The 23,984-nt window shown below is 45.1% G+C and overlaps 2 protein-coding genes across 2 annotated transcripts in view; one reads left to right on the top strand and one right to left on the bottom strand.

Annotated features, from left to right (window-relative positions):
- The window catches only part of GPR143 (G protein-coupled receptor 143), a 41,782-nt gene extending 23,771 nt beyond the window's left edge, over positions 1-18,011 (top strand). Inside the window, exons 7-9 of the mRNA XM_032756548.2 lie at positions 1,327-1,444; positions 3,045-3,288; positions 17,521-18,011. Of these exons, the coding sequence (XP_032612439.1) occupies positions 1,327-1,444; positions 3,045-3,288; positions 17,521-17,615 (457 nt within the window). The 3' untranslated portion in view covers positions 17,616-18,011. The remainder of the gene's footprint in view (positions 1-1,326; positions 1,445-3,044; positions 3,289-17,520) is intronic.
- Positions 18,012-18,276: 265 nt separating this feature from the next.
- Positions 18,277-23,984, bottom strand: part of TBL1X (transducin beta like 1 X-linked) — a 196,961-nt gene continuing 191,253 nt past the window's right edge. The window contains exon 17 of the mRNA XM_058441827.1: positions 18,277-18,402. Within this exon, the coding sequence (XP_058297810.1) occupies positions 18,277-18,402 (126 nt within the window). The remainder of the gene's footprint in view (positions 18,403-23,984) is intronic.

The following is a 23,984-nucleotide window of genomic DNA, read 5'->3' as shown; positions in this document are numbered from 1 at the left end:
ACCAGAATTCCTGTGCCTGACAGAGGGGCAAGGGCACGTCTTTGGTCAAGAAGGTTGGAGAACGGCCTGAGCAGTTTGTCTCTCCTCATTTTTCCCCACCACTGGTATCCTGTCGAAACCTTTCAGGTGGATACTTTGAAAATAGTCCTGTAACCAATGCAAAAAATAAAACTGGAATCAGAACATGCTGCACTGTGGTGAATCAGTACCTTGCAGGACAGGGCAAGTACTTATGATGTTAAAAATTCACCTGCGTTGGTCGTGGTAGCTCACACTTTGGTAGTTGGAGGCAGGAGTATTTCTTGAGGTCAGGAGTTCAAAACCATCCTGGGCAATACAACAACAACAATTAGCCAGGAATGGTGGCACATGCCTCTAGTCTCAGCTACTCGGGAGGCTGAGACAGGAGGATCACTTGAGCCTAGGAGTTCGAGGCTACAGTGAGCTATGATCATGCCACTGCTCTCCAGCCTGTGTGACAGAGCAAGACCTTGTCTCTAAAAAATAATAGTAATAATAATTCACCTGATATGAGCTTTGTTCGGACACCTTTCTTGGAGATATATAAATCATCTCCTACTAAAAATACACTCAGTTCAACATTTCATATTTCACTGAGCCACCTAAAATAACATTGAAAAATGCTATTATAAAATGTCAAGAAAAAATTGTTTTGATCTCCATGAAAACTGTACATTGCTCTTCAAACAAAAAATGAATTCTGGGTTATTTGATACAGTGCTAGAACCTTACATCCTGATGTGGTGTTGAGTGTTACTATTGGAAGGATTTGCTGATCTGTGCTTTAGACTGAGAAAACAAATTATATTTTTTAAATTTTTAGTGTGCTGGTTCCTCTTAGTTTCATTTCTTTTCTTTTTCTTTTGAGACAGGGTCTCACTTTGTCCCCCAGGCTGGAGTGCAGTGGCACATTCATGGCTCACTGCAGGCTCGATGTCCTGGGCTCAAGCGATCCTCCCACCCCAGCCTCCCAAGTAGCTGGGACTACAGGTGGGCACCACCACACCTGGTTAATTTTTTTTTTATTTTTTATTTTTAGTAAAGACAAGTTTCGCTGTGTTGCCCAGGCTGGTCTCGGACTCCTGGGCTCAAGCAATCCTCCTGCCTCAGCCTCCCAAAGTGCTGGGATTACAGGAGGGAGCCGTCGCACCTGGCCCTCTTAGTTTCTTACTGCAGAAGTGGCCATGTCTGTACCGAGAGTTAGTACTTTTAGGTCTTGGTAGAAATTCTTCTCTGACTCTCCAGCATTTAAAAACGAGTTTCATTGCATGTTCTCTTTACCTGCTGCCATTTTCTTTCTAACAGTTGGTTGTCGAATATCATCAATGAAAGCCTTTTATTCTATCTTGAGATGCAAACAGATATCAATGGAGGTTCTTTGAAACCTGTCAGAACTGCAGCCAAGACCACATGGTTTATTATGGTAGGTCAATCTGTATTTTATTTTAATTAGTTAATTATTTAATTAATTAATTTGTTTTAGAGACAAGGTCTCACTCTGTCACCCAGGCTGGAAAGCAGTGGCATGATCATAGCTCACTGCAGCCTCAAACTCCTGGGCTCAAGCAATCCTCTGTCTTAGCCTCCTGAGTAACTGGGAGTACAGGTGTATGCCACCACCCGGGGCAATGGAGGGAGACCCCATCTCTTTTTTTAATTATCTAGATTTAACACTTTCTGTTTGAAAAAAATCAGAAGAAAAAGGAGCAGTCAGAAGTACAATAGATTATATTTAAATACAGGATGAGTTAAATAGGCTCCTGGCCCTAGAGTGCTAGCTGGCTGTTTTGTTTGTTGCTGGGATCCTTATTAAATGCTTCAACTCTGGTCAAACAGTTTGGTGCAGTGTATCAAAGCTCCTGGCAGTCTCACAATATCAGAGCATGGATCTTGAAGGAATGTTTCAGACCATGAAAAAGCCACACAGATGAAGATATTCCTGGTAGCATTATCCTTCATAATCGTAAAGCATTATAGGCAACCCAGATTTCCAAAAAAAAAAAAAAGAAAGAAATGGTTAAGTAAATTATGGGCTTTCATCTTGATGGAATATTACTCAGACATTAAAAACGATGATTATGAAATCTCTGGTATTAACTGGGAATACAATTATACCAATTACAACTACAGAAAAACATGTTTATCTTTTTTTCAACGGGGAAACAATGAAAAAACAAAAGAAATGAAACAGAAAAAAATACACATATTGGATGGACATACATGAAGAGAATGATGGGGTAGAAGCCCCATGGGCAGGTTGCCCCAGCGCTGTCATTCTCTCACCTTTATAAGAAGAAATGCACACGTGTTGTTGGCAGGGAGGTGCATATTCTACTATACAGAATCCATATTTATATTGCTTTTGAAATGGGGAAAGTCTCATTCACAAAGACTTTCAGATGGAACCAGCACCAGCCCTTCCCTCCCTGTACGTGGTTTGGAGCTTGGCTGGCTTCCTCTGGTGAATTTTATGTGTCCTCAGCACACACGAGTGGAAGGATGTTTCCCAGACTCCGTCTGAGCCTCAGGAACCTTTATTACATCAAGTGCTCCCTTGGCAGCACAGGGTGGCAAACTGGGGAGAACAGAGGCCCCCAGGCTGCAGGAGCTGGCTGTTCAGTCCCTGTGCTACAGCGCTCCCTCTCCCCTTCTCCCACTTCTGTCCTCTTCTCCTCCCCCACCCTCCCCTCCCACTTTCTCCTTCTCCTGTCTTCCCTGCTCTCTCTCATCCTCTGTCCCCTCTCTTCCTTTCTCTACTCCAGCTCCTCCCCGCCCCCTCCTCTCCCCACCCCCCTCTACTTTCAGGCACCCTTGAAGGTACAGCACCTACTGTGGCCAATCTTCATCTTGCCCCAGACCAACCCACCAACCAGTCAACCAGCCACCAGCCAACCCATGGTCACTTCCAAGCGAGCCCAGCCCTGTGGGCATCCTGAGGGGAGTGTGTCACTCTGTGACAGCCCAGGACTCTGACTCCTGCTACGCTGCACTGACTGCCATGTGTCTTTCTGTCCTCTCTCCAGGGAATCCTGAATCCAGCCCAGGGATTTCTCTTGTCTTTGGCCTTCTACGGCTGGACAGGATGCAGCCTGGGTTTTCAGTCTCCCAGGAAGGAGATCCAGTGGGAATCACTGACCGCCTCGGCTGCTGAGGGGGCTCACCCATCCCCACTGGACTCCCGGGTGCCCCATGAAAACCCTGCTTCCAGGAAGGTGGCTCAAGTGGGTGGGCAGACTTCTGACGAAGCCCTGAGCATGCTATCTGAAGGTAATGCCCTGTCTGCCACAGCAGGTAGACTTCGGGGTCCCAGGGCTCCCCTTGGAAAGCCTTAGAGGATTCTTTGTCGCAGGGGCTGTCCTGTGCATGGTGGGGTGTTTAGCAGCACCCCTCAGGTGGACTCACTAGCTGCCAGTTGCACCTCCCCCCCCCAATTGTGACAACCAAAACTCTTTCCAGACATTGATAAATGTCTCCTGGGGGGCCACAGTGGCCCCCAGTTCACAACCAATGTCTCAGAATAATTAGGCTTGGATCTAAAAATGTGATTTTTTTCCAGATGTTGTCTGAGCTAAATGCACACAAACACAAAACCAAAGACAAACACCACACAATCCCATGATGGGGTGTACGAAAATAATGTTGAAATTTGGAGTAAGAAAAATAATATGCAGAAAGATGTTTGGAAATGGCTTAAGGAGTTCCGTTTTCTTTTCCATTCCTACTATTCAAATACGTTGAAGGGAGGCCAAGGCAGGTGGATCACTTGAGGTCAGGAGTTAGAGACAAGCTTGACCAACATGGCGAAACTCCATCTCTACTAAAAATACAAAAATAGCTGGGTGTGGTGGCTCATGCCTGTAATCCCAGCAGGTTTGGGAGGCCAAGATGGGTGGATCACCTGAGGTCAGGAATTCGAGACCAGCCTGACCAACATGGTGAAACCCCCTCTCTACTAAAAATACAAAATTAGCTGGTATGGTAGTACACACCTGTAATCACAGCTGCTTGGGAGGCTGAGGCAGGAGAATCACTTGAACCTGGAAGGAGGAGGTTGCAGTGAGCTGAGATCGCGCCATTGCACTCCAGCTGGGGCAACAAGAGTGAAACCCCGTCTAAAAAACAAAACAAAAACAAAACCAAACAGATACATTGAAGGAAGGTTCACTTTCAGGTGACAAGCTTGGTTTACTTTGAAGACCAAAAAATATGGTGATGAACTGATGAATTGATTCCATGATACAGTACTGTCTGGTTGAAATTGGGAGACATGAAGAGAAAGAGAGTTCTGGCTGAAGCTAAAAGACACAGAGAGAAGATTTATTTACAGACTTTCCGTCTGGTACAAATAGTTCACGAAGCATGAGGGACCCACCAGCTGGAACTGCTGTTAGTCTGTAGAGTTACTGATACCATCTGGGGAATGAAGCAAAAAATGTTATCTTGAATTATTTGGCTTTGCATTCCCATCCTGGTGTTTTAAAGTGGCTGAGCAGATACTTGACAGTCAAATAAAACACTGGAAATAACAGTAGAAGTCCCCTGCACCCCACCCCAATCACTACCACCAAACAAAATCCATCAGCATTTCCTTACCTCCACTCCCTCCGGCAAGCTGTTGCATAGATCTGCTGCTCAAAGGTTGGATGTTTTCACATAGAGGTTTTAGAAAAAGTAAATACAGATCCAATAGAAAAATAAGCAGGGCAGCCATCCCTGGAGGCTGCTCTCTGCAAGGGCTCCCTGTTTTTGTTTTTTGAGACAGGGTCTCCCTCTGTCACCCAGGCTGGAGTGTAGCAGAAGGAACATGTCTCACTGCAGCCTCCACCTCCTGGGCTCAAGCGATCCTCCCACCTGAGCCTCCTGAGTAGCTGGGACTACAGGTGCACACCACCATCCCTAGCTTATTTTTTTAGTTTGTGGAGACATGAGGTCCCATTACGTTGCCCAGGCTAGTCTCAAGTTGTCCTCCTGCATCAGCCTCCCAAAGTGCTGGGATAATAGGCTTGAGCCACTGCACCTGGCCCCTTGGCTTTTTAAAAAATTTGAGATATAATTAACATACCATAAAGTTCACCCCTTTAAATGGCACATTTCAGTGGTTGTGCACACGTCACCACTATCTACGTCAGAACATGTTCATCATTGCAGAAAGAAACCCTGTGCCCCCAGGGAGTCATTTCCCTTCTCTTCTCCCCAGCCCCTGGCAACCATGAATCTCCTTTCTGTCTCTATGGCTTTGCTGTTCCAGACCTTACATAGAAAGGGCATTGTGTAATATTTGTCCTATTGTGTCTGGTTTCTTTTACTTCGGATAGTGTTTTCTAGATTCGCCCATGTTGTAGCAGGTGTCAGAACTTCATTCTTGTTATGGATTGATAATATTTCGTTGTATGGATACACCTATTCTTTTATTTATTTATTTTTGAGACAGGGTCTCACTCTGTTGTCCAGGCTGAAGTGCAGTGGAATGAACATGGCTCACTGCAGCCTTGATCTCCTGGGCTCAAGCAATCTTTCCACCTCAGCCTCCTGAGTAGCTAGGACCACAGGCAGGTACCAACACACCCTGCTAATTTTCTTTGGTTTCGTGTGTGTGTTTTTAAAATTTATTTTGTAGAGCTGAGGTCTCCCTATGTTGCCCAGGTTGGTCTTAAACTCCTGTAAATGATCCTCCCACCTTGGCCTCCCAAAGTGCTAGGATTATAGGCCTGAGCCACTGCACCTGGCTCACTCTTATTCTGTTAATAACTACTTATGACTGCCCAAAACTCTACCAGGCTGTGTACTAGGAGCTGAGTGGGGTGGAGATACTGGAGATGTGTAAACCTGGCCCTCAAGGATCTCACAGTCTATTGGAGAAAATTAAAATACTTAAAAAAATCATTCTATTCTAACAATAGAACAATCAATGGAAATACCACTTGGAGAAAACACTGGAGGAAAAGGAAAGAACAACAGGAAAGCCTTTGAGAAAAGTGAGACATATAGTCAGTATTGTTTTATTGTGGGAAGAATTCCTGTAAAAGTGGCAGCTGACGATTTAGAACTCCAAGTGACATATTATTAGGTAACATCTGTCAGGGTTTTTGAGGACAGAGCTTGAAGCATAGAGTGAGTTTTCAAAATTAACAACAAACATCTGCAAAAGTATAAAGTGGCCTGGCCTGGTAGTATGAACCTGCATCCCCAGCTACTCAGGAGGCTGAGGAAGGAGGATCGTTTGAGGCCAGGAGTTGGAGTCCAGACTGGGCAACATAGTGAGACCCCATCTCTTTAAAAAAAGTATAAAGTGGTGGTGCTACTGAGGTGGTGGTTAGGGTCATAAGTTTACATCTAGTCACCCTTTGAATATCTTAAAATTGCCCATAACATGCAGTCATCACCATTTTGTATGGTAACCCTATGCAGGAATTTGCATACATTAATCTAAAAAGAATTAAAAAGGCTTTTATTCAGAAATTAATTTGCTGCCTAGGACACCTCACATTTTTTAATATTTCCACATCTGACTTTTGGCTCTCATCACCATTGTATTGTTTAGGGACAATTTTAGGATCCCTTCTGAATCTTTCCTGGTTGGTATGTCTCTGAGGCCACTTGCCTGTCACCCCAGAATGTGCTTCCCTTCTGTCAGTGGCGGGGGAAACGCAGGTGTCATTCAGATTTTCCTACCAGAGCTTTACCAGCTTGCAGGCAGCAGGATCCCTGGGACTATGTAAATCCTCACCTACTCTCCCTGCCATACCTCCCCAGCCGCTCACTAAGTAGAGGTGAATTTGGGTAAGTGAAGCGTGCATCGGATACTACTTCTGTGCATAAAGTCAAGGAAAACCCCTTATCAGGGCCGCTTTCCTGTTGGCTGCACCTGATCACTACTATGGCCGATACAGAAAAAACTTAGCCATGGGCTTCTCCCTATGTAGACCGTGGATATAAAGCTCAACTTGTTCATCATACCCTTCAGACCCTACTGCTTTGGGTTTCACTACAAGACAAATAGGCTGGCATGGAGCTTTATTAAGTATCTGACATGGTGTCTGGAACTTACTAGGTACTTCACACAAGTTAACTGAATTTTGTCTTAAGCAAATATTCAACACCATTTTAGCAGGGATGGGTGAGTGTTCCTGAGAAGTATAATTTGTGAAACTCACAAGTAAGTAAGGACAATACTATTTTTTTTAAAAAAAACCTGTGAAGGGTTAAAGGAACACAGGCAATGCAGGACTAAGTTGGTTTTGGAACACTGGTGAGAGTTCCTGGAGAAGGTGATGTGCGGGCCGGGTCTTAGATGGTAGAAGAGCGTAGGCAAAGGGGAGACAGAAAATCCAGATGAGGAAGACGCGGTATTGAGAGTTAGCATAGGAAGTCTGCGTCTTGTTTGGGGACGGCTGTGGCTCAGCGTGGTATGGAGGCGTTGGGGGAAGCTGGAGAAGTGGTGAAGGGTTTATAAAGATTCTGCTAAGGCATTTGGGCTTTATCCGGTGGCCAGTGAAAGGCCAGTTAAGGTTTTTAAGTGGAGAGACACTGCAATTTGCTTGTAGGACCAGCCCAGTGCATGGGCGTGGGAGAAAACACGTAATGCATCGCGTTTTGTGATTGTGGCAGCAGTTTCCATTGAGGGGATCTGTGTCTCCGCTTAGGGAGGCGGAGAGCCGCTGGATGCAGCTCGGTTCCACGTCCCGTCACCATTGCGCCTCCTTGCTGAACACTCTGCTCATCAAGTTGAGGGGTTTGGATCTGGGAGAATCCTGAAGAGAGTCATTATTAGGGGAGGATCGTGCACTTGAACTGCTTTTGACTCCCTAGATGTGCAGGCACCCAACTCCTGGGCCTGTGCTGGCTCTCAGGAGACCCAGCCCCTTGGTACCTCCTGGTTTCCCTCCAGGGAGCGAGCCAGAGGGGCATGGCCTGGCAGGAGGGGTGGGGCCTGGGTGGAGCTTATAGAGCCTGGCTGGGGCTGTGTTTTGGGGTAGGGCCTGGTGAGAGGGAAGGGGCAGAGTCTGGCAGGAGGGATGTGGCTACTAAGAGCAGGGCATTTCTGGTGGGAGCGGGAGTATAGATCTTTCCTGGAAGACGAGTGTGCTAGTACACAAACTTGCAAGATTTAAGGATCATCCTGGGGAGAAGCCCAGGCGATGAGGCTGAGGCTTGGGGCTTGTTGGGAGTGGAGGGGTCCTGGTTAGGATAGAACACAGGTGCTGTGTTCCCACACAGGTGGGGTGAGGCCCATTCAGAGCCCAGGAACATGGCCAGAAAGGAGCGTAGCTGTCTCTCCCACAATGCCTTTTATCTCCCCCAAACCCACCCCACCATTCTTGGTTTGACCGTCAATCCTCCTTACTCTCCCACAATTCCGTTTCTCCCATAATTCTCTGTCTCTCCCATAATTCTCTGTCTCTCCCACAATTCTGTGTATCTCCCACAATACCCTGTATTTTCCCCAATTCTGTATTTCTCCCAGAGTTCCATGGCTCTCCCATAATTTGGCATTCTTCCCCACAGTCCCCTGTCTCTCCCACAATTCTTTTTTGTCTCATAATTCCCTATTTCTCTCACAATAACATTCTCCTAACAGTTGTTTTCTCCCACAATTCTCCATTCTATTTTTTCTTGAAAATCTGTTTTCTTCTATAATCTATTTTCTTCTTCTTTTTTTTTTTTTTTTTTAGACGGAGTTTCGCTCTTGTTGCCCAGACTGGAGTGTAATGGCATGATCTAAGCTCACCACAACCTCCGCCTCCTGGGTTCAAATGATTCTCCTGCCTCAGCCTCCTGAGTAGCTGGGATTACAGGCACCCACCACCACGCCCAGCTAATTTTTGTATTTTTAGTACAGATGGGGTTTCACCAAGTTGGCCAGGCTGGTCTGGAACTCCTGACTTTGTGATCTGCCTGCCTTGGCCTCCCAAAGTGTTGGGATTACAGGCATGAGCCACCGCGTCAGGCCTCTTCTATAATCTATTTTCTACCACAATCTGTCTCTCCTACAGTTCTCCATTCTCCACTCTAATTTGTTCTCTCCCACAAGTCTCCATTCTCTACCACAATTCCCTGCCTGTCCCTCAATTCCTCCTCTTTCCCATAATTCCCCATTCTTCCCAATAATCCTTTTTTCCACAGTTCTCTTTCTCACAATACCTTGAGTCCCCCACAATCCCAGTCTTTCCCATGATTGCTTGTTTCTCCAACAATCCCTTTTTACAATTTTTCATAATGCCGTGAATCTTGCATAATACCTGGAATCTCCCACAAGCCTTGTCTTTCCCACAATTCTGTTTCTCACACAGTACCTTGAGTCTCCCACAATCCCCATCTTTCCCACAATTACTATTTTTTCCCACAATATGGCTTCATGGTTTTCCATAAATGCCTTGCATCTCCCATAATACCTGGCATCTCCCACAAGCCTTGTCTTTCCCACAATTCTGTGTTTCTCCCATTGTACCTTCAGTCTCCCACAACCCCCATCTTTCCCATGATTCCTTTTTTCTCCCACAATACGGCTTCATAATTTTCTATAATGCCTTGCATTTCCCATAATACCTTGCATCTCCCACAACTCCTTTTGTCTCCCACAATCCTTTCTCCAGCAATTTCCTGTTTCTCCCACAATCCCCATCTTTCCCACGATTCCTTTTTTCTCCCACGATAAAGCTTCAGAATTTTCCATAATGCCTTGTGTCTCCCATAATATCTTGAGTCTCCCATAATTCCTTTTGTCTCCCACAATCCTTGTCTTTCTCCAGGAATTTCCTGTTTCTCCCACTGTACCACATTTCTCTAACAATTTCTTCTTTCCCACATCTCTTCTTTCTCTCAGAATTTGCCATTCTTTTTTTTTGAGATGGAGTTTCATTCACTCTGTCGCCCAGGCTGAGTGCAGTGGCACGATCTCAGCTCACTGCAACCTCCACCTCTCGGGCTCAAGTGATTCTTGTGCCTCAGCCTCTGGAGTAGCTGGGATTACAGGTGCACGCCACCATGCCTGGCTAATTTTTGTATTTTTAGTAGAGATGGGGTTTCACCATGTTGGCCAGGCTAGTTTCAAACTCCTGACCTCAAGTGATCTGCCCACTTCAGCTTCCCAAAGTGCTGGGATTATAGGTGTGAGTGAGTCCCCATGCGCAGCCAATTCTCCATTCTTCTATTTCAGAAATCTTTCTTTTATAATTGTATTCTCTCTATACCATATTCTCTCTGCCCTGTAATTCCATTTCTCCTACAACTAAATTCTGTACCATAATTCCTTTTCTCCCAAGATTCAGTATTCTCTCCCTCCATTTCCTGCTTTTCCCACAATTGCAGCTCTTTCCCACAATTCTCTATCCCACCCATAGTCCTGTATGTTTCCTACAAGTCTGTCTTTCCCACAATGCCTTGTTTTCCCATACTTCTTTGTTTCTCCCACAACTCTGTTCTCCACAATTCCTGTCCTTCACACAATTCCCTGCTCTCCCAGAATTCCTTATTTCTCCCACAGTCTTGGTCATTCCTACAATCCTCTGTTTCCTCCCATAATTCCCTGTTCATCTCACAATCTCTGTCTTTCTCATGGTTCTCTGGTCTCTCCCACAGTTCCCTGTTTCTCTCATAAGTCCCCATTTATCCAATAATCTTTGTCTTTGCCACAAATTCTCTATTTCTCCTACAATTTTTTATTCTTATCGTTCACAAACCTCTTTTTCTATAATTCTACTCTCTGTTAAATTGTCTCACATGCAGTTCTTTTATAATTTTTCATTTTCTGCCATAATTTCTCTCCCCAAATTCAACATTCTCCTCCACAATTCCTGACCTTTCTCACAATTTCATCACTTTCCCATAACTCTCTAGTCTTTCCCATTAATCTTTTGTGCCTGGCGCAGTTCTCTTTTCCACAATATCTTGCCTTCCACAATTCCTTTTGTCCACAATTCCTTATATTGCGCACAATTCCCTATTCTCTCCCACAATTCTCTGTTCTCTGCTCTCTCTCACAAATCTCTGTTCTCTCCTACAATTCCATTTTCTCCCATGATTTTTTTATTCCTCACACTTCCCTGACTCTCCCCAAATTCCTCTTCTGTCCCACAGTGCCTCATTCTCACTAAAATTCTTATTTTTTTCTACATTTTTCTGTTCTCTCCCACAATACCCTGTCTTTCCCATAATCCTTTTTCTCTTGTAAGTCCTGGTTTTCCACCATTTTTTCCCCATGAGTCTGTCCCTTCCCATAATTCTTGGCTCTCCCTCCAGATTCTGTTCCCTTCCACACTTTTCCATTATCTTCCATATTTCTCCATCATTCTTGTACATCTCCACTGTTTCTCTTCTAAGATTCTCCTTCTTTTTTTTTTTTTTTTTTTTTTTTTTTGACAGAGTCTTGCTCTGTTGCCCAGGCTGGATTGCAGTAGCATGATTTCAGCTCACTGCAACCTCTGCCTCCGGGCTCAAGCAATTCTCCTGCCTCAGGCTCCCTAAGTTCCAGCTACTTTTTTTGTATTTTTCGTAGAGATGTGGTTTCACCATTTTGGCTAGGCTAGTCTTGAATTCCTGACCTCAAGTGATCTGCCCGCCTTGGCCTGCCAAAGTTCTGGGATTACAGGCATGAGCCATGGTGCCCAGTCTAAGATTCTCCTTTCTCTATCGCATTTTGTCTCTCCTACAAATTCTCTTTACCCAAATTTCCTTTGTGCCTCACAAAGAGAGAATTGTGGAACAGAACAGAAAGGAGTGGGGAAATTGGAATTCTGGGGAGAATAATTTCCTTTGTGGCACAAATTCTCCCCAGAATTTCAATTTCCCCACTCCTTTCTGTTCTGTTCCACAATTCTCTATCTCTCCCACAATTCCTTCTTTTCCACAGTTCTCGCTCAATTCCCCCACTATTTCCTGTTTCTGATTTTCCATAATTCCTTGCGTCTCCCACAATACGTGAAGTCTCACACGATTCTTTGTGTTTCCCAATTCCTTGTGATTGTCAAAATTCCTCTTATTGCTAACAATTCGCCATTCTCTTCCACAGTTCTCCATTCTCCCCCATGGCTCCCATCTCTTCCCAAATTCACTTTGTCTCCTGTAATTCCTCATTTTCCCCAGAATTCTCATTATTTCCCACAATCATCCTCCCTCATAATCTTTTATCTCTCACAATCGCTTGTTTTTCTCACAATTTCTGTCTCCCTATTGTCCTTTAGATGTTATTTAGCCTTTTCTGTGTGTATACCTGAATTTTAATAACCTACTAAAACAGAGGCCTGTTGGGATATGGAATTTAGAAAATAAAAAAAGCTTTTGAAATGTAAATAAGTATTCTCTCAGAGCACTTCTTTCAAGACAGCAAACACCCAAAGCCCCAGCCCTTCCCCTTCCCGTGCCTGTTACCTTCTCATAGTTTCAACGGAGCCCTGTTGATTCATTCGAATACTGACAGCAACAAGTGAGTGAGAGAGAGTGCGGTGCTTTGGACCAGTTGAGGCTTGTTTCCACAAGTAAGCTGTAGAGATAAATGTGGGCATATGGAGGACGTTAGGGAAGGCAGGAGTACCTGTGAGGGACAGACCCTTGTCTGGAACAGGAGGAGTCATGCTTCAAACAAGAGCCTTTGGGGCACTCAGTGGCTGCCTTTCAAGGCTGCTTCTTTTCACTGCTTCTGAAAAGCCATCATGTTAGCCTGGACTTCTCTTCCCCTCCATAATTTGCAAACTTTCTAGTAAGCTGTTAGACCAGCCACCTCCCAATGGCAAGGCCCCTTACCTAGCACCATGCATACACAGAATTTTTTCAGCAGTCTATTCTCCAAGTAGCACCCTGAGACACTGCCCAAGAATTGGACATTATTCCACTCCTCTGCAAAACCCACCCAGCTCAGGTGAAGTCTCAGCTTGGGCTCTGGGAGATCAGCCTTCCCCTCAGTGGTCTGCTGTTACCTTCCCCTCTCCCTAAAAGTAACACCTGGTGTCTTCATCAACTGTAGTTGCCATGAAGGTGTGGAAGAGAACATACCCTAGGGCCTTGGACTTTGTTGAGCTGGCCAGATCAAGTTTAACACCTCGAAGTGGAGTTGGGCCAGGTGTCATGTTTTCTGTGGTTCATGCTCAGTGCCTGCTGGTTGGGGTTTCAGTTCTAGGACTTCAAAGTTTTCAGGGGATCTGAGAAAGGCAGTTGAGGGCACAAGGAACATCCAATATACAGTCATGCATCACTTAACGATGAGGATAAATTCTGAGAAATGCATGTTAGGCAATTTCATTGCTGTGTGAACACCATAGAGTTCACTTAAACAAACCTAGAGGGTATACCCAACTACACACCTGGGCTAGATGGTACAGCCTCTTGCTCCTAAGCTACAAACCTGTAAGGCATGTTACTGCACTGAATACTGTAGGCAACTGTAGCACAGTAATACTTGTATATATAAACATGGCTAAATATAGAAAAGGTACAGTAAAAATGCAGTATTCTAATCTTATGGGACCACTGTCATATATGTGGAATGTTGTTGACCAAAAGGTTATTATGTGATGCATGGCTGTATGTCCAAATCTCAGATCTGCATAGGGCCGAGAGTATCCAAACAACCTGCCTGGACTTGCAAGGCTCATTAAAGGGAGCCACGAGGAAGGGGGTTGGCCCTTGGGTACCATGTCACTGGGACATGCATTTCCTGCAGGGACATTAGATCTTCACAGATTTTGCAACAATTGGGAATTAGTCAACATCTTCCAACAGCCTGGTTGAATTACCTTCTCAGAGACTTGCTCAGCCAGCACGTTCCCTGCTCACAGAGACCTTTAAGACCAACAGAGAAAACCCTTGGAAATTCAAGGCTGCTGGAAAGCACTCATCGAACTGAGCACAGGCAGGCTGAACTGGGGCAGCTCCCTCCCGGCAGAATTTGCTTCAAGAAAGTTGTCATGCGTAAATATTCTCTTCCATGGAGCCCTAGGGAGAGGATGAAAGCACTAGAAATTCTTCAAAGCCACAGGACCCAGAACATGTCCCAAAGTGTGAGGTCATGGGGCAGTGTCCTCAGTCCAGACCTTGATCACAAGCCATCATGTGACATCCCAGCCCAGAGTCTATTTGAAAAGAACCACAGAAATCACAAATGAGTTCCCATGAATCCAGATGTCCTCATAAACAGTGTGTGACCCTGTTAGAATCAAGTCTTTTTGAAGTGCCACCAGCCCCCTTCCAGCAAGAATGTTGCTCCGGAACTGGAAGCCTCCTTTAGAAGTTTTCCCAGCTGGTGTCTGGGCTCCAGAAAAAGCAGGTTCACCACACTAACAAAACCACCCTCTCCACCATCCTTGTCGGCTACTCAGACTCTCCTCAGGATCTGGCTGGGCGATCTACGGCCAGATCCATCCTCCCCACATCCTTGAATCCCTTTACCTGCCCTTCAAGCAGCTCATCACGCTTGATCTGAGTTATTCAGACCAAGATTATCCAGGACTCATCTTAATCCAAACCTGGGAGGAAGATCTGAGTGCTTGTGTGTGTGTGTGGGCATGTGTTGGGCAGACACCACAATATTGCACTTGCCTTTTTTTTGAGGTGGGATCTCACTCTGTTGCCCAGGCTGGAGTGCAGTGACATGATCACGGCTCACTGCAGCTTCAAACTCCTGGGCTTAAGAGATCCATCTCAGCCTCCCAAGTAGCTGGGACCACAGGCACACGCAATTGCGTTTTTTTTTTTTTTTTTTTTTTTTTTAAGAGATAGGGTCTGTGTTGCCCAGGCTGGTCTCACACTCAAGCAATCCTCCTGACTTGGCCTCCCAAAGTGCTAGGGTTACAGCCAGAGCCATCGTGCCCAGCCCACACTTGCCTTCTTGGTAATATTGTCGTCTCTTGCTGTAGCTCAGGCTTCCCTTTCCAAGCACATCTCTCCTGATGTCACAATTTCTCACTTCCTCTTTTCTATATAACTCTATTTTTTTTTTTGTTCCTTAACATGTCCTCTCAAACTCTGCATGTATCTCTTTTAAAATTGTGCTTGTTCCTGCCCTTTTCTTTATACTCATGTCTTAATGAGCGCTCCAAGGTACTAGTGCTGCATCCCGTTGCTGTCAAGGCACCTACATGACTGTACTGACCCATTCCCCATGTTTATTGGGCACCCTCTATATGCCAGGTGTTGTCTGGGGCATTAGGTACACTATGGTGACTAAGACACATTCCCTGTCCACTGAGACTCTCCACTCTAGTGGCAGAGACAGAATGAAAAACACAAATAATGACATCGTATTCCAGCCAGGTAGTGGGATGTGCCATGAAGAAAAATCAGGGAGGAGGTAGGGGCATGGTTTTCAAGAGGGTGTCCTGAGAGTCTTCCTGAGCATGACATAATATTAGAATTGAGACCTTAATGAAGTGTAGGAGCCATGAGAAAATCAGAAGAGCTTTACAGGCAGAAAAAGAGAGGCGCCAATGCCCTGTGGCAGGACCAAGCCTGGAGTGAGAGGGAGAGAGGCAGTGTGTTTAAGGGTGTGAGGGAGCTGAGAGGGACACAGAGTAAGCTGCAATTGTCAGCAAGGCCCATGGGTGGAGGGCTTTGGAGGCTTTTTGGAGTGCAGTCACTTGCCCCATCTGTTGTTAGGAAGGTCACCCTCCGTTGTGTCTTCCACCTGTGTATTCCCCATGTAAAGCCCATAACCTGTGTTGTGGCTGGAGCAAGTACTCCAGGATATTTGGGGATTGGAAGAATAATTCTGACATTGGTTCTGAAGGGTCTCACAGATTCTGAAGGAAGATGTGTTGCTGGAATTGATGCAGGATTTTATTCTCGGTCACTTTGCAAGCTGGGGACCTCTGGCTGGTGATGCCCTGCCCAGGCCTCACTTGGCCATGCTACCTGTTGCAGGAGATGGCCTGCCCACCTGGCTCACCTGGGCCAAGTCTGGCTTGCGCAACAGTTCCCAAGTTCTTGTCCCATGCCCAAGAAGAATGAGGATGCACTGACTATAGAAGAGTGAGCAAGGCAGGGAGTTTTGAGTGATGAAACTGCTTTCAGCAGAAAGGGGATGCAGGGGTGGTCCCCCTACCAGAAGGTGGGAAAGTTTCCCTAATATGGCTGAGTCCAGGGCTTTTATGGGCTCAGAATCGGGGAGGGGCAGACCTTAGGTAGCACTGGAAAAGGCAATGTTCGATTGGTTAAAAAGCATTATTCAGAAAGAATCAATTGAGAAAGGGCAGGAACAGAAGTTCTCCCTTTGGGTTGTAGGTTTCATCCGGGACCAGCAGTCCAGTCTTTCAGCCTTCAGGCTGTTTTTGGCTTGAAGGTGGGGTTGAAACCCCAAACCGGGGACCCGCCCCTATCTGCCTAGGCATTTGGCTGCCTCCTGTCACTATCAGAATGATGACTGACATCCAGGATTACTCTTTCGATGGGAGTGATATTAACTTTCATACTGCCGATTGCTGCCTACGTTTTTCTCCCTCTTTGTATTGTGTCTGCTTTTTGTAAATCTTGTCACATTCTGGAAGGAGTACAGGAGAAAGGGGAAAATTGATTAATAAAGAAAGAAAACGGGACCAAAGGAAGTAACATTGAAATCAAAAGAAAGCCAGGTAGAATTAGCCCCACATAGTTAAAATGGATTAGTAGTTTGGCTTTGGGCTTTCTAAATGGGGAGTAAAGAGAAAAATGTGACCAGTTACAAGATTCTTCACGATTTAAAAGAAAACATTGCACATGGAAGCAAACTGCCCTGAAATCCAGGCCTGAGAAAAATGTCTCCAGCGATTTCTCATGAAGGGAATGCTGAGCATATTTGGACAAATATATTCTGGTATTTACAAAAGTATCATTCATCACTTTATCATCTTATCTAGGGTCACAATCAGAACAAATGAGCCCAATTTGATAGAGTTACCAGGCATGTACTGCTGTGTATTTAGTTGGGCACTGAGAGATGAGTTTTCCATGAGTAGAGTTAGATGCTGACAGGGAGGAGTTACTTGCTAAAACCATATGGCATCATCCATGAAAAGACAATTGGGAGGTGGCGTAGTTTTACAGAGTGGTGGTCTCCCTCCCTTTGGGCACTTCCTAGAATTGAGTGTAGGTAGCCAGGCAACCATAGGGTCCCTGTTGTGTGAGTTACCATCCTCAGTAGAAGCTGCACCAGTGGTCACAAGAGTGTGCTCTGCTCCTATATCAGACAGCACGTGTCCTGGGGCTCTGAAACCTTCCTAAACCAACAGTTGTGTCACCTGCAGCATCTGTGCCACAGTCACCTATCAATCAACTGGCCTAGATGATTCTGTAGGGCTTGTTTCATCCGTTCTAATGATTGATTTAATAAAATGTAGATGGAAAGTTGATGTAGGTTTCCACCCCTTCCACCTTTTTTTTTTTTTTTTTTTTTTGCAGATGAGATGAATGCTAGGACTTTGACCAAAGTTGGTACACGAAAAACTCCATGCACTGAATACTGAGCATTTTCTGAAGCTGATGACAAACCTGCTAGGACGCAGACACAGTCACAGTCTTTTGTCTTTTCCTCTCCAGGTTCTGATGCCAGCACAATTGAAATTCACACTGCAAGTGAATCCTGCAACAAAAATGAGGGTGACCCTGCTCTCCCAACCCATGGAGACCTGTGAAGGGGATGTGCTGGGGGTCCAGACCCCCTATTCCTCAGACTCTACAATTCTTGTTCTTTAGAACTGTGTTCTCACCTTCCCATCACTGCACTGTCAAAGAGTAGCAGCCCCCAAACCTTGCTCTTATCACCAGTTAGAGCTTCTTCCCGAAGAGCCTTTAGGATAGGAGAAATGATTCATGCACATGCGTGTGGGAATGGAAGAGCCCCCTCCAGACCACTCTACAGCTTCTCTAGCCTTAGTTGCCACTAGGAAGTTTTCTGAGGCTGGCTGTAAAGTAAGTGTAAGGTCCACGTCCTTGGAAAAGTAGTTAAATAAAAGAGTTATGACTGAACTCTCAGCCTGACTTGGATTCTGTCTTAACACTTCTAGCAAAAGAAAATATATGTACAGTTATGCATTGCTTAATGATAGGGATGAGTTCTGAGAAGTATATCGTTAGGTGATATCACCGTTGTGTGAATATCATAGAGCATAGTTACACAAACCTAGATGGTACAGGCTACAGCACACTTATGCTATATGGTAGAGCCTATGGATCCTATGCTACAAACCTGAACAGCATGTGACTGTACCAAATACTGTAGACAACTGTAACACAGTGGTATTTGTGTATCTAAACATACCTAAACATAGAAAAGGTGCAGTAAAGATGTGATTTCTAGAGGAAATGCTCTTGACTAAGCTTATGGATGATGCCAAACAGCAGCAAGGTAGAGATGCAGCAGGATGAATAGGGAACCAGGGCCCCATGGAGCAGCAGCACAGCCTGGCCTCCTAACACAAACTAGGGGGCAGAGAAGACAGCATGACTTTGCTCACGAATTTAGCTTCATGCTGCGTTGAGTAATGACATATTCTAAGGAATACTTGGAATCTGACTAATGCCCATATTTCCATCAGTTAAGATATATGCGGGAACTTCAAAAAGTTCATTGAAAAATGAAATGAAAAGATAAAAATAAAAAACAGAAACGCTATTTCTCAACATAGGCTCCATCAAGGTCAAGATACTTTGTAAGTGATGACACCAGCCATGTAGTTCATCCCTAAAGAACCGAGGGTCCTGGGAATTTAACCATGTCAGTGCAGTCTTTTTTACACTATTAACTGAAGAAAAATGGGTGCCCTTTAAAGATTAGGAAAGAAAAATAAGTCAGAAGGAGGCAAATCAGGACTGTAAGGTAGATGTCTAATGATGTCCCACCGAAACTCTTGCAGAATTGCCCTTGTTTGATGAGAGGAATGAGCAGAAGCATTGCTGTGGTGGAGGACTCCCTGGCAAAGCTTTCCAGGACATTTTTCTGCTAAAGCTTTGGCTAATTTTCTCAAAACATTCTCATAATAAGCAGATGTTACTCTTCTTTGGCCCTCCAGAAAGTCAACAAGCAAAATGCCTTGAGCATCCTGAAAAACTTGTTGCTCTGACCTCTGGTCTTGGCCAGTCTGCTTTGCTTTGACTGGACTACTTTTGCCTCCTGGTAGTCATTGCTTTGATTGTGCTTTGTCTTCAGGATGGTTAACGGGAAATCCATGCTTCATCTCCTGTTACAATTCTTCAAAGAAATGCTTCAGGATCTTGATCCCATTTGGTTAAAATTTCCATCAAAAGCTCAGCTCTTGTCTGCAGCTGACCTGGGTGCAACAGTTTTGGCACCCATAGAGTGCAAAGTTTGCTCAATTTTAATGTTTCAGTCAGAATTGTGTAAGCTTAACCAGTCGAGATGTCTATGGTGTTGGCTATTGTCTGTACTGTTAATTGCTGGTCCTCTTCAGTTAGGGCATGAACAAGATAAATTTTTTCATCACAACTTGATGTGGATGGTTTGCCATGGTGGGCTTCATCTTCAACATCATCTCATCCATTCTTAAAATGAGTTATCCACCATTTGTAAACTGATTTCTTTAGGACACTGTGCCCATAAACTATTCACCAAGCATCAATGATTTCACCATTTGTCCACTCAAACTTCACCACAAATTTGATGCTTGTTCTTCTTTCAATTTTAACAATTTATGTTGCTCTGCTAGAGGCTCTTTTCAGGCTGATACCTTATCATTCTTAGTGCCTCAAACTAGATCCTGTTAAGAGAGGTTATAACAAATTAGTATGAATCTATTTTGATGCAAAACGTTTTTGAAATCCATGTATAGTTTTTCCGTAATATGTATGTCCATGAACTTTTTGAAACTTTTTTTTTTTCCTCCCCAAAATGTTGCAGCATGCAGGGGGATTACAATCCACCAGCATGTATATAGAAAAGCAAGACACACTATTTTCTCAGGACACTGCAGACAGCTCTGCCATGTGACACCTCCCTTCATATCAAGATTAGGACTCCTTTCCTTCTAGAAGAGTCCAGCAAGGTTCTGCATTTGCACGTCTGGAGTCACAAGGCTGCAGATGGATTGTGAACACACCATGAGGTAGTGTCTGCCCAGGGCTGTCCTACCTCTCTGGATAACCATTGTTTCACCTTCCCAGGGTGAGCCTGGGCTAGGCCACACTGATGTTGATCAAAGGTATCAAGGAGATGTGAAGTTTTAGATTTTCTAGGGGAATCTGCATCCTTCATCTCAGTAGCGCCATTCTGTCTGCCCTCTCCCTCAGGATCAGAAACCCTTCCTCTGTTTGAAGATCCCCTCTTACCTCATGAGGCAGTTCCACCACCCCATTCAAAAACCAAAGAGGCCAGCTGCTGGCTTTTGCATCCTCCCTTGCAGCTAGAGCAAGGCAAGTGACCTGGCAGAGCCAATCAGGCATGTCTTATGTCAGAAGCTTGTGCCTCAGGGAATGGGCTGCAGAGAAACACTTCTGAAGCCTTGGCAGCAGGCAGGCCCACTTTGGCAGGTAGCACTGGGTTTGCCTCCAGGGCCAGTCCAGCATCCAGTGTCGGGGTGTGGGCAGCACCCAGTTCCATCTCTGTCATCTTCATGAGCCTAGTCCTGCAGCCTGCTCTTGACTGTTCCTGTCTGTTTGGCCTCTGAGCCCAGTTCTCCAGTTTCTTAAAGCTGCCCAATATCTGGCTCATTCATTCCTTTGGGCTTACATTAGCAAGAGTCAGGTTCTGAAGCTTTCAAACAAGAACCCTGAGATCTGAGTATCCAGCCAAGATAAGGACTCCCAGACGGGGCACCAAGCATCACCAGCTGATACTCATGCATATGTCTTTAACCTGGTGAGCTGAGCTGAGTGACAGAGTGAGGCATTGGGCCAGGCCTAGGTACTGGGGACAGAAACATTATCATCAGGATGCGTATTAAGGCAACCTAGGGAATGAGGAGACAACTGAGCAAACAAATGATGAACTGAGATGATGGCCAGCCTTGGTTCTGAGTGACTTCCTTGTAAGGCTGGTTACTGCAGGGGATGTGCTTGTCCTGTTACCGTTTAAAGATGGCAGGTACTCAAGTACCTTGGGGTGCTACAGGAATGATCCAGTGGAGAGAAAGCAATGATGATGATGGAAGGAAAGTTCTTGAAGAAGTGAGAAGGATCTGGGATCTACAGCCAGGAGTTTGGGTTGGCCTGTGAAAAGGAGGCAATAACAGAGGTGTAGCTGGGAGCATAGTTTGGGTGGAAAGGGGAGACTGTTCCCATCAGATAGCTTTCACTTGATTTTAATTTACTGGCCAGTTTATCAATCCCACCATCAATTTTTTTTTAAGAGACAAGGTCAACGGGGCATGGTGGCTCACACCTTTAATCTTAGTACTTTGAGAGGCTGAGGTGGGTGGATCACTTGAGGCCAGGAGTTCAAGACCAGCCTGGCCAACATGGCAAAAAACCATCTCTACTAAACATACAAAAATTAGCTGGGCATGGTGGTGCACACCTATATCCAAAGCTACTCGGGAGGCTGAGACACGAGAATTGCTTGAGCCTGGGAGGCAGAGGCTACAGTGAACCAGGATAGCACCACTGCAGTCTGCCCTCGGTGACAGAGCAAGACCCTGTCTCAAAAAAAAAAAAAATGAATAAATAAATAAATAAATAAATAAAAAGGAGACAGGGTCTTGCTGTGTCACCCAGGCTGGAGTGCAGTGGCGCCATCATGTTCATTGCAGCCTCAATTTTCTGGGCTCAAGCGATCTTCAGCCTCCCAAGTAGCTGAGACCACAGGCACTCACCACCATGCCCAGCTAATTTTTATGTAGAGATGGAGGTCTCACGATGTTGCTCAGGGTAAAAAACTTTTTAGTAGACTACTAATTTCCCCCATTTCACAGTAAGATATCATCATGTGCAGGTGTGCTGTTATGGAAGCACACACACACCCAGCTGTTTGTTTCCCGCAGTGTCTCAGGATAAGTACCTTTTGCATGAGGGTAACTCTGTTCCTAACCAAAGCCTCCATTCTCCAGAGCATTTGCTTCACATTCTAGCTGAAGGCTGGTCCTACAGATAACATCCTCCCTCCCCGAACCCACTGTTCCTTCTCTATTCTCCAGATGGAATTTCTTGCCTTACTTACCATGCTGTGGGTGAGACACTTCAGAGACAAACGACGCAGACTAGACAAAAACTGGCTCAGTCATCTTTTTTAAGGGCATAAATCTGTTCTCTACCCCCTCCTACCCTTTTCCTGTACTTCACAAGGGACTTCCAGGTTTCCACCAGACAGCCATCATCAACAGCCAGCTTCCAGAGAGAACTCGTGCACAGAGAGCTTTCTGTGAACATGAAGAATGTTCTGATATCCTTTTGAAACAGCACCAAGATGGGGCAATTAAAAAAAAAAGCGAGATCTCTGTTTAGTGAGTTGAAACTTAGATTCCTAAAATAAAGGAGGAGCTTCAATGGACGGGGGAAACCTTTTGAGATTCAGTGTGGGGAAGGGTTCCATCCATCTGAAGATTTAAGTTATATAAATTCTGGCAATCGTGGTCCCAATCAAGTTTCCTCTATATCACAAAGAAGCGCACTTACAGCTAGTCATACGTCAACGGCATTCTCAGGGGAGCCACCAAAGCCACCCGCCACACATGCATTTATCCTGGGAACTCTGCCGCATGCTTTGTGGTCTCCCCACTGTTTCCATGCGGTTCTTCCCGAGGTGTCCCAGGGTTCTGCAGTACCCCTCAGGGTGCCCCAAATCCACCACCTGGCAACACACTTGCTCCACTTGGCAGAAGCTAAAGACAAAAATGAAAATGAGCAGGTGAACTCCAGAAAACACCGGGAGATAGGATAGGTTTTTCTCTAAAGGTGGCAACTGCTCATATAATATTCAGTCTTCAGTTGGCAATTCAAGACCTGAATTTAGGATTTGGTCCCTGCAAAAGTCTGGATCATCAGTGAAGGTCACAGGCACACTTGATCCTTCCCAGGGAATCACCACAGAAGCCTCTAGGCCCCTAGCCATCTGCTTTGTCCTAGTGCAGAACAAGCAGGATTAGAGGGAAATGACACCGTGACTTCGTCTGGGACTCATCTGCAAAGTGAAACCTTAGACTAAGAGTAAGGCCATCTCTTCACCTCTCAGAATCTACAGCCGCCTCCTTCACAGAATGCGGATAGCAATATCCATTCCCTAATTACATTATTTAACAGCCACCTATTAATTAAAGCAGCATAAATGAAGACATGCACAGAGCAAATGTCAATAAATGTCTGCCACATGTTGGTTTGCACCATGCAGACGTCCATGTCCAAAGTCACCCCATCCTGTTAGGTTCTGCAAATTACTCAGGGGTAATTCGGGAACTCAAACTCCCGGTCAACCAATCCGCTGATGAGAAAACACTCATTTGCTTTGTCTTTTTCCAACAGCCAGCCTGAAATAAAAGAATGAAAAGGAAACACACTAAAAAGCATGCTCCCTGGACAGAACCACCTTTCAGAACAGCAGGCGGCTGCTGTGACTGCCACGTCACTGCGTTCTGCCCCCAGCTCCCTATCTCACACAGTAATCCTAAACAGAGGCACTCAAGGTACTTCCTTCTGGAGAAAATACAGAGCTCTGTCTTCAGTCATTCAGTCAACGTGGGCCCAAGAGTTCCAGAGCGAGAGGAAGAAAACACACCCACCAAGTTCTCTAATATCAAAATAGAGCAATTTATTCAAGACACTGAATATGATCTGTTGATTCTCTCTTGAAACAAATGAGCTACAACACACAAGGTGATTTTTTTTTCTTCAAAGAGCGTGAGGGTGAGTACAGGTGGCGGGGGGAATGAAACGGCGGTCAATGTCATCTGAACAGAATTGGAAAAATGCCAATAGAGAACACGTCTGGCTGTACGTCTGACACAGACAATAAAAACTGCACAAGCCAGAATGCAAAACTTCAGTGAGTGGCGGAAGGAACATTTCTGCATTTGACAAGAAACATAAGCTTTTTTTCTTTTTTTTTTTTTTTTTTAATG

Source organism: Hylobates moloch, unplaced genomic scaffold (assembly GCF_009828535.3).
Source record: "Hylobates moloch isolate HMO894 unplaced genomic scaffold, HMol_V3 SCAFFOLD_7, whole genome shotgun sequence".
Classification (NCBI taxonomy): domain Eukaryota; kingdom Metazoa; phylum Chordata; class Mammalia; order Primates; family Hylobatidae; genus Hylobates; species Hylobates moloch.
The sequence above is the reverse complement of the archived record's forward strand: the minus strand, read 5'-3'. Positions and strand labels throughout refer to the sequence as shown.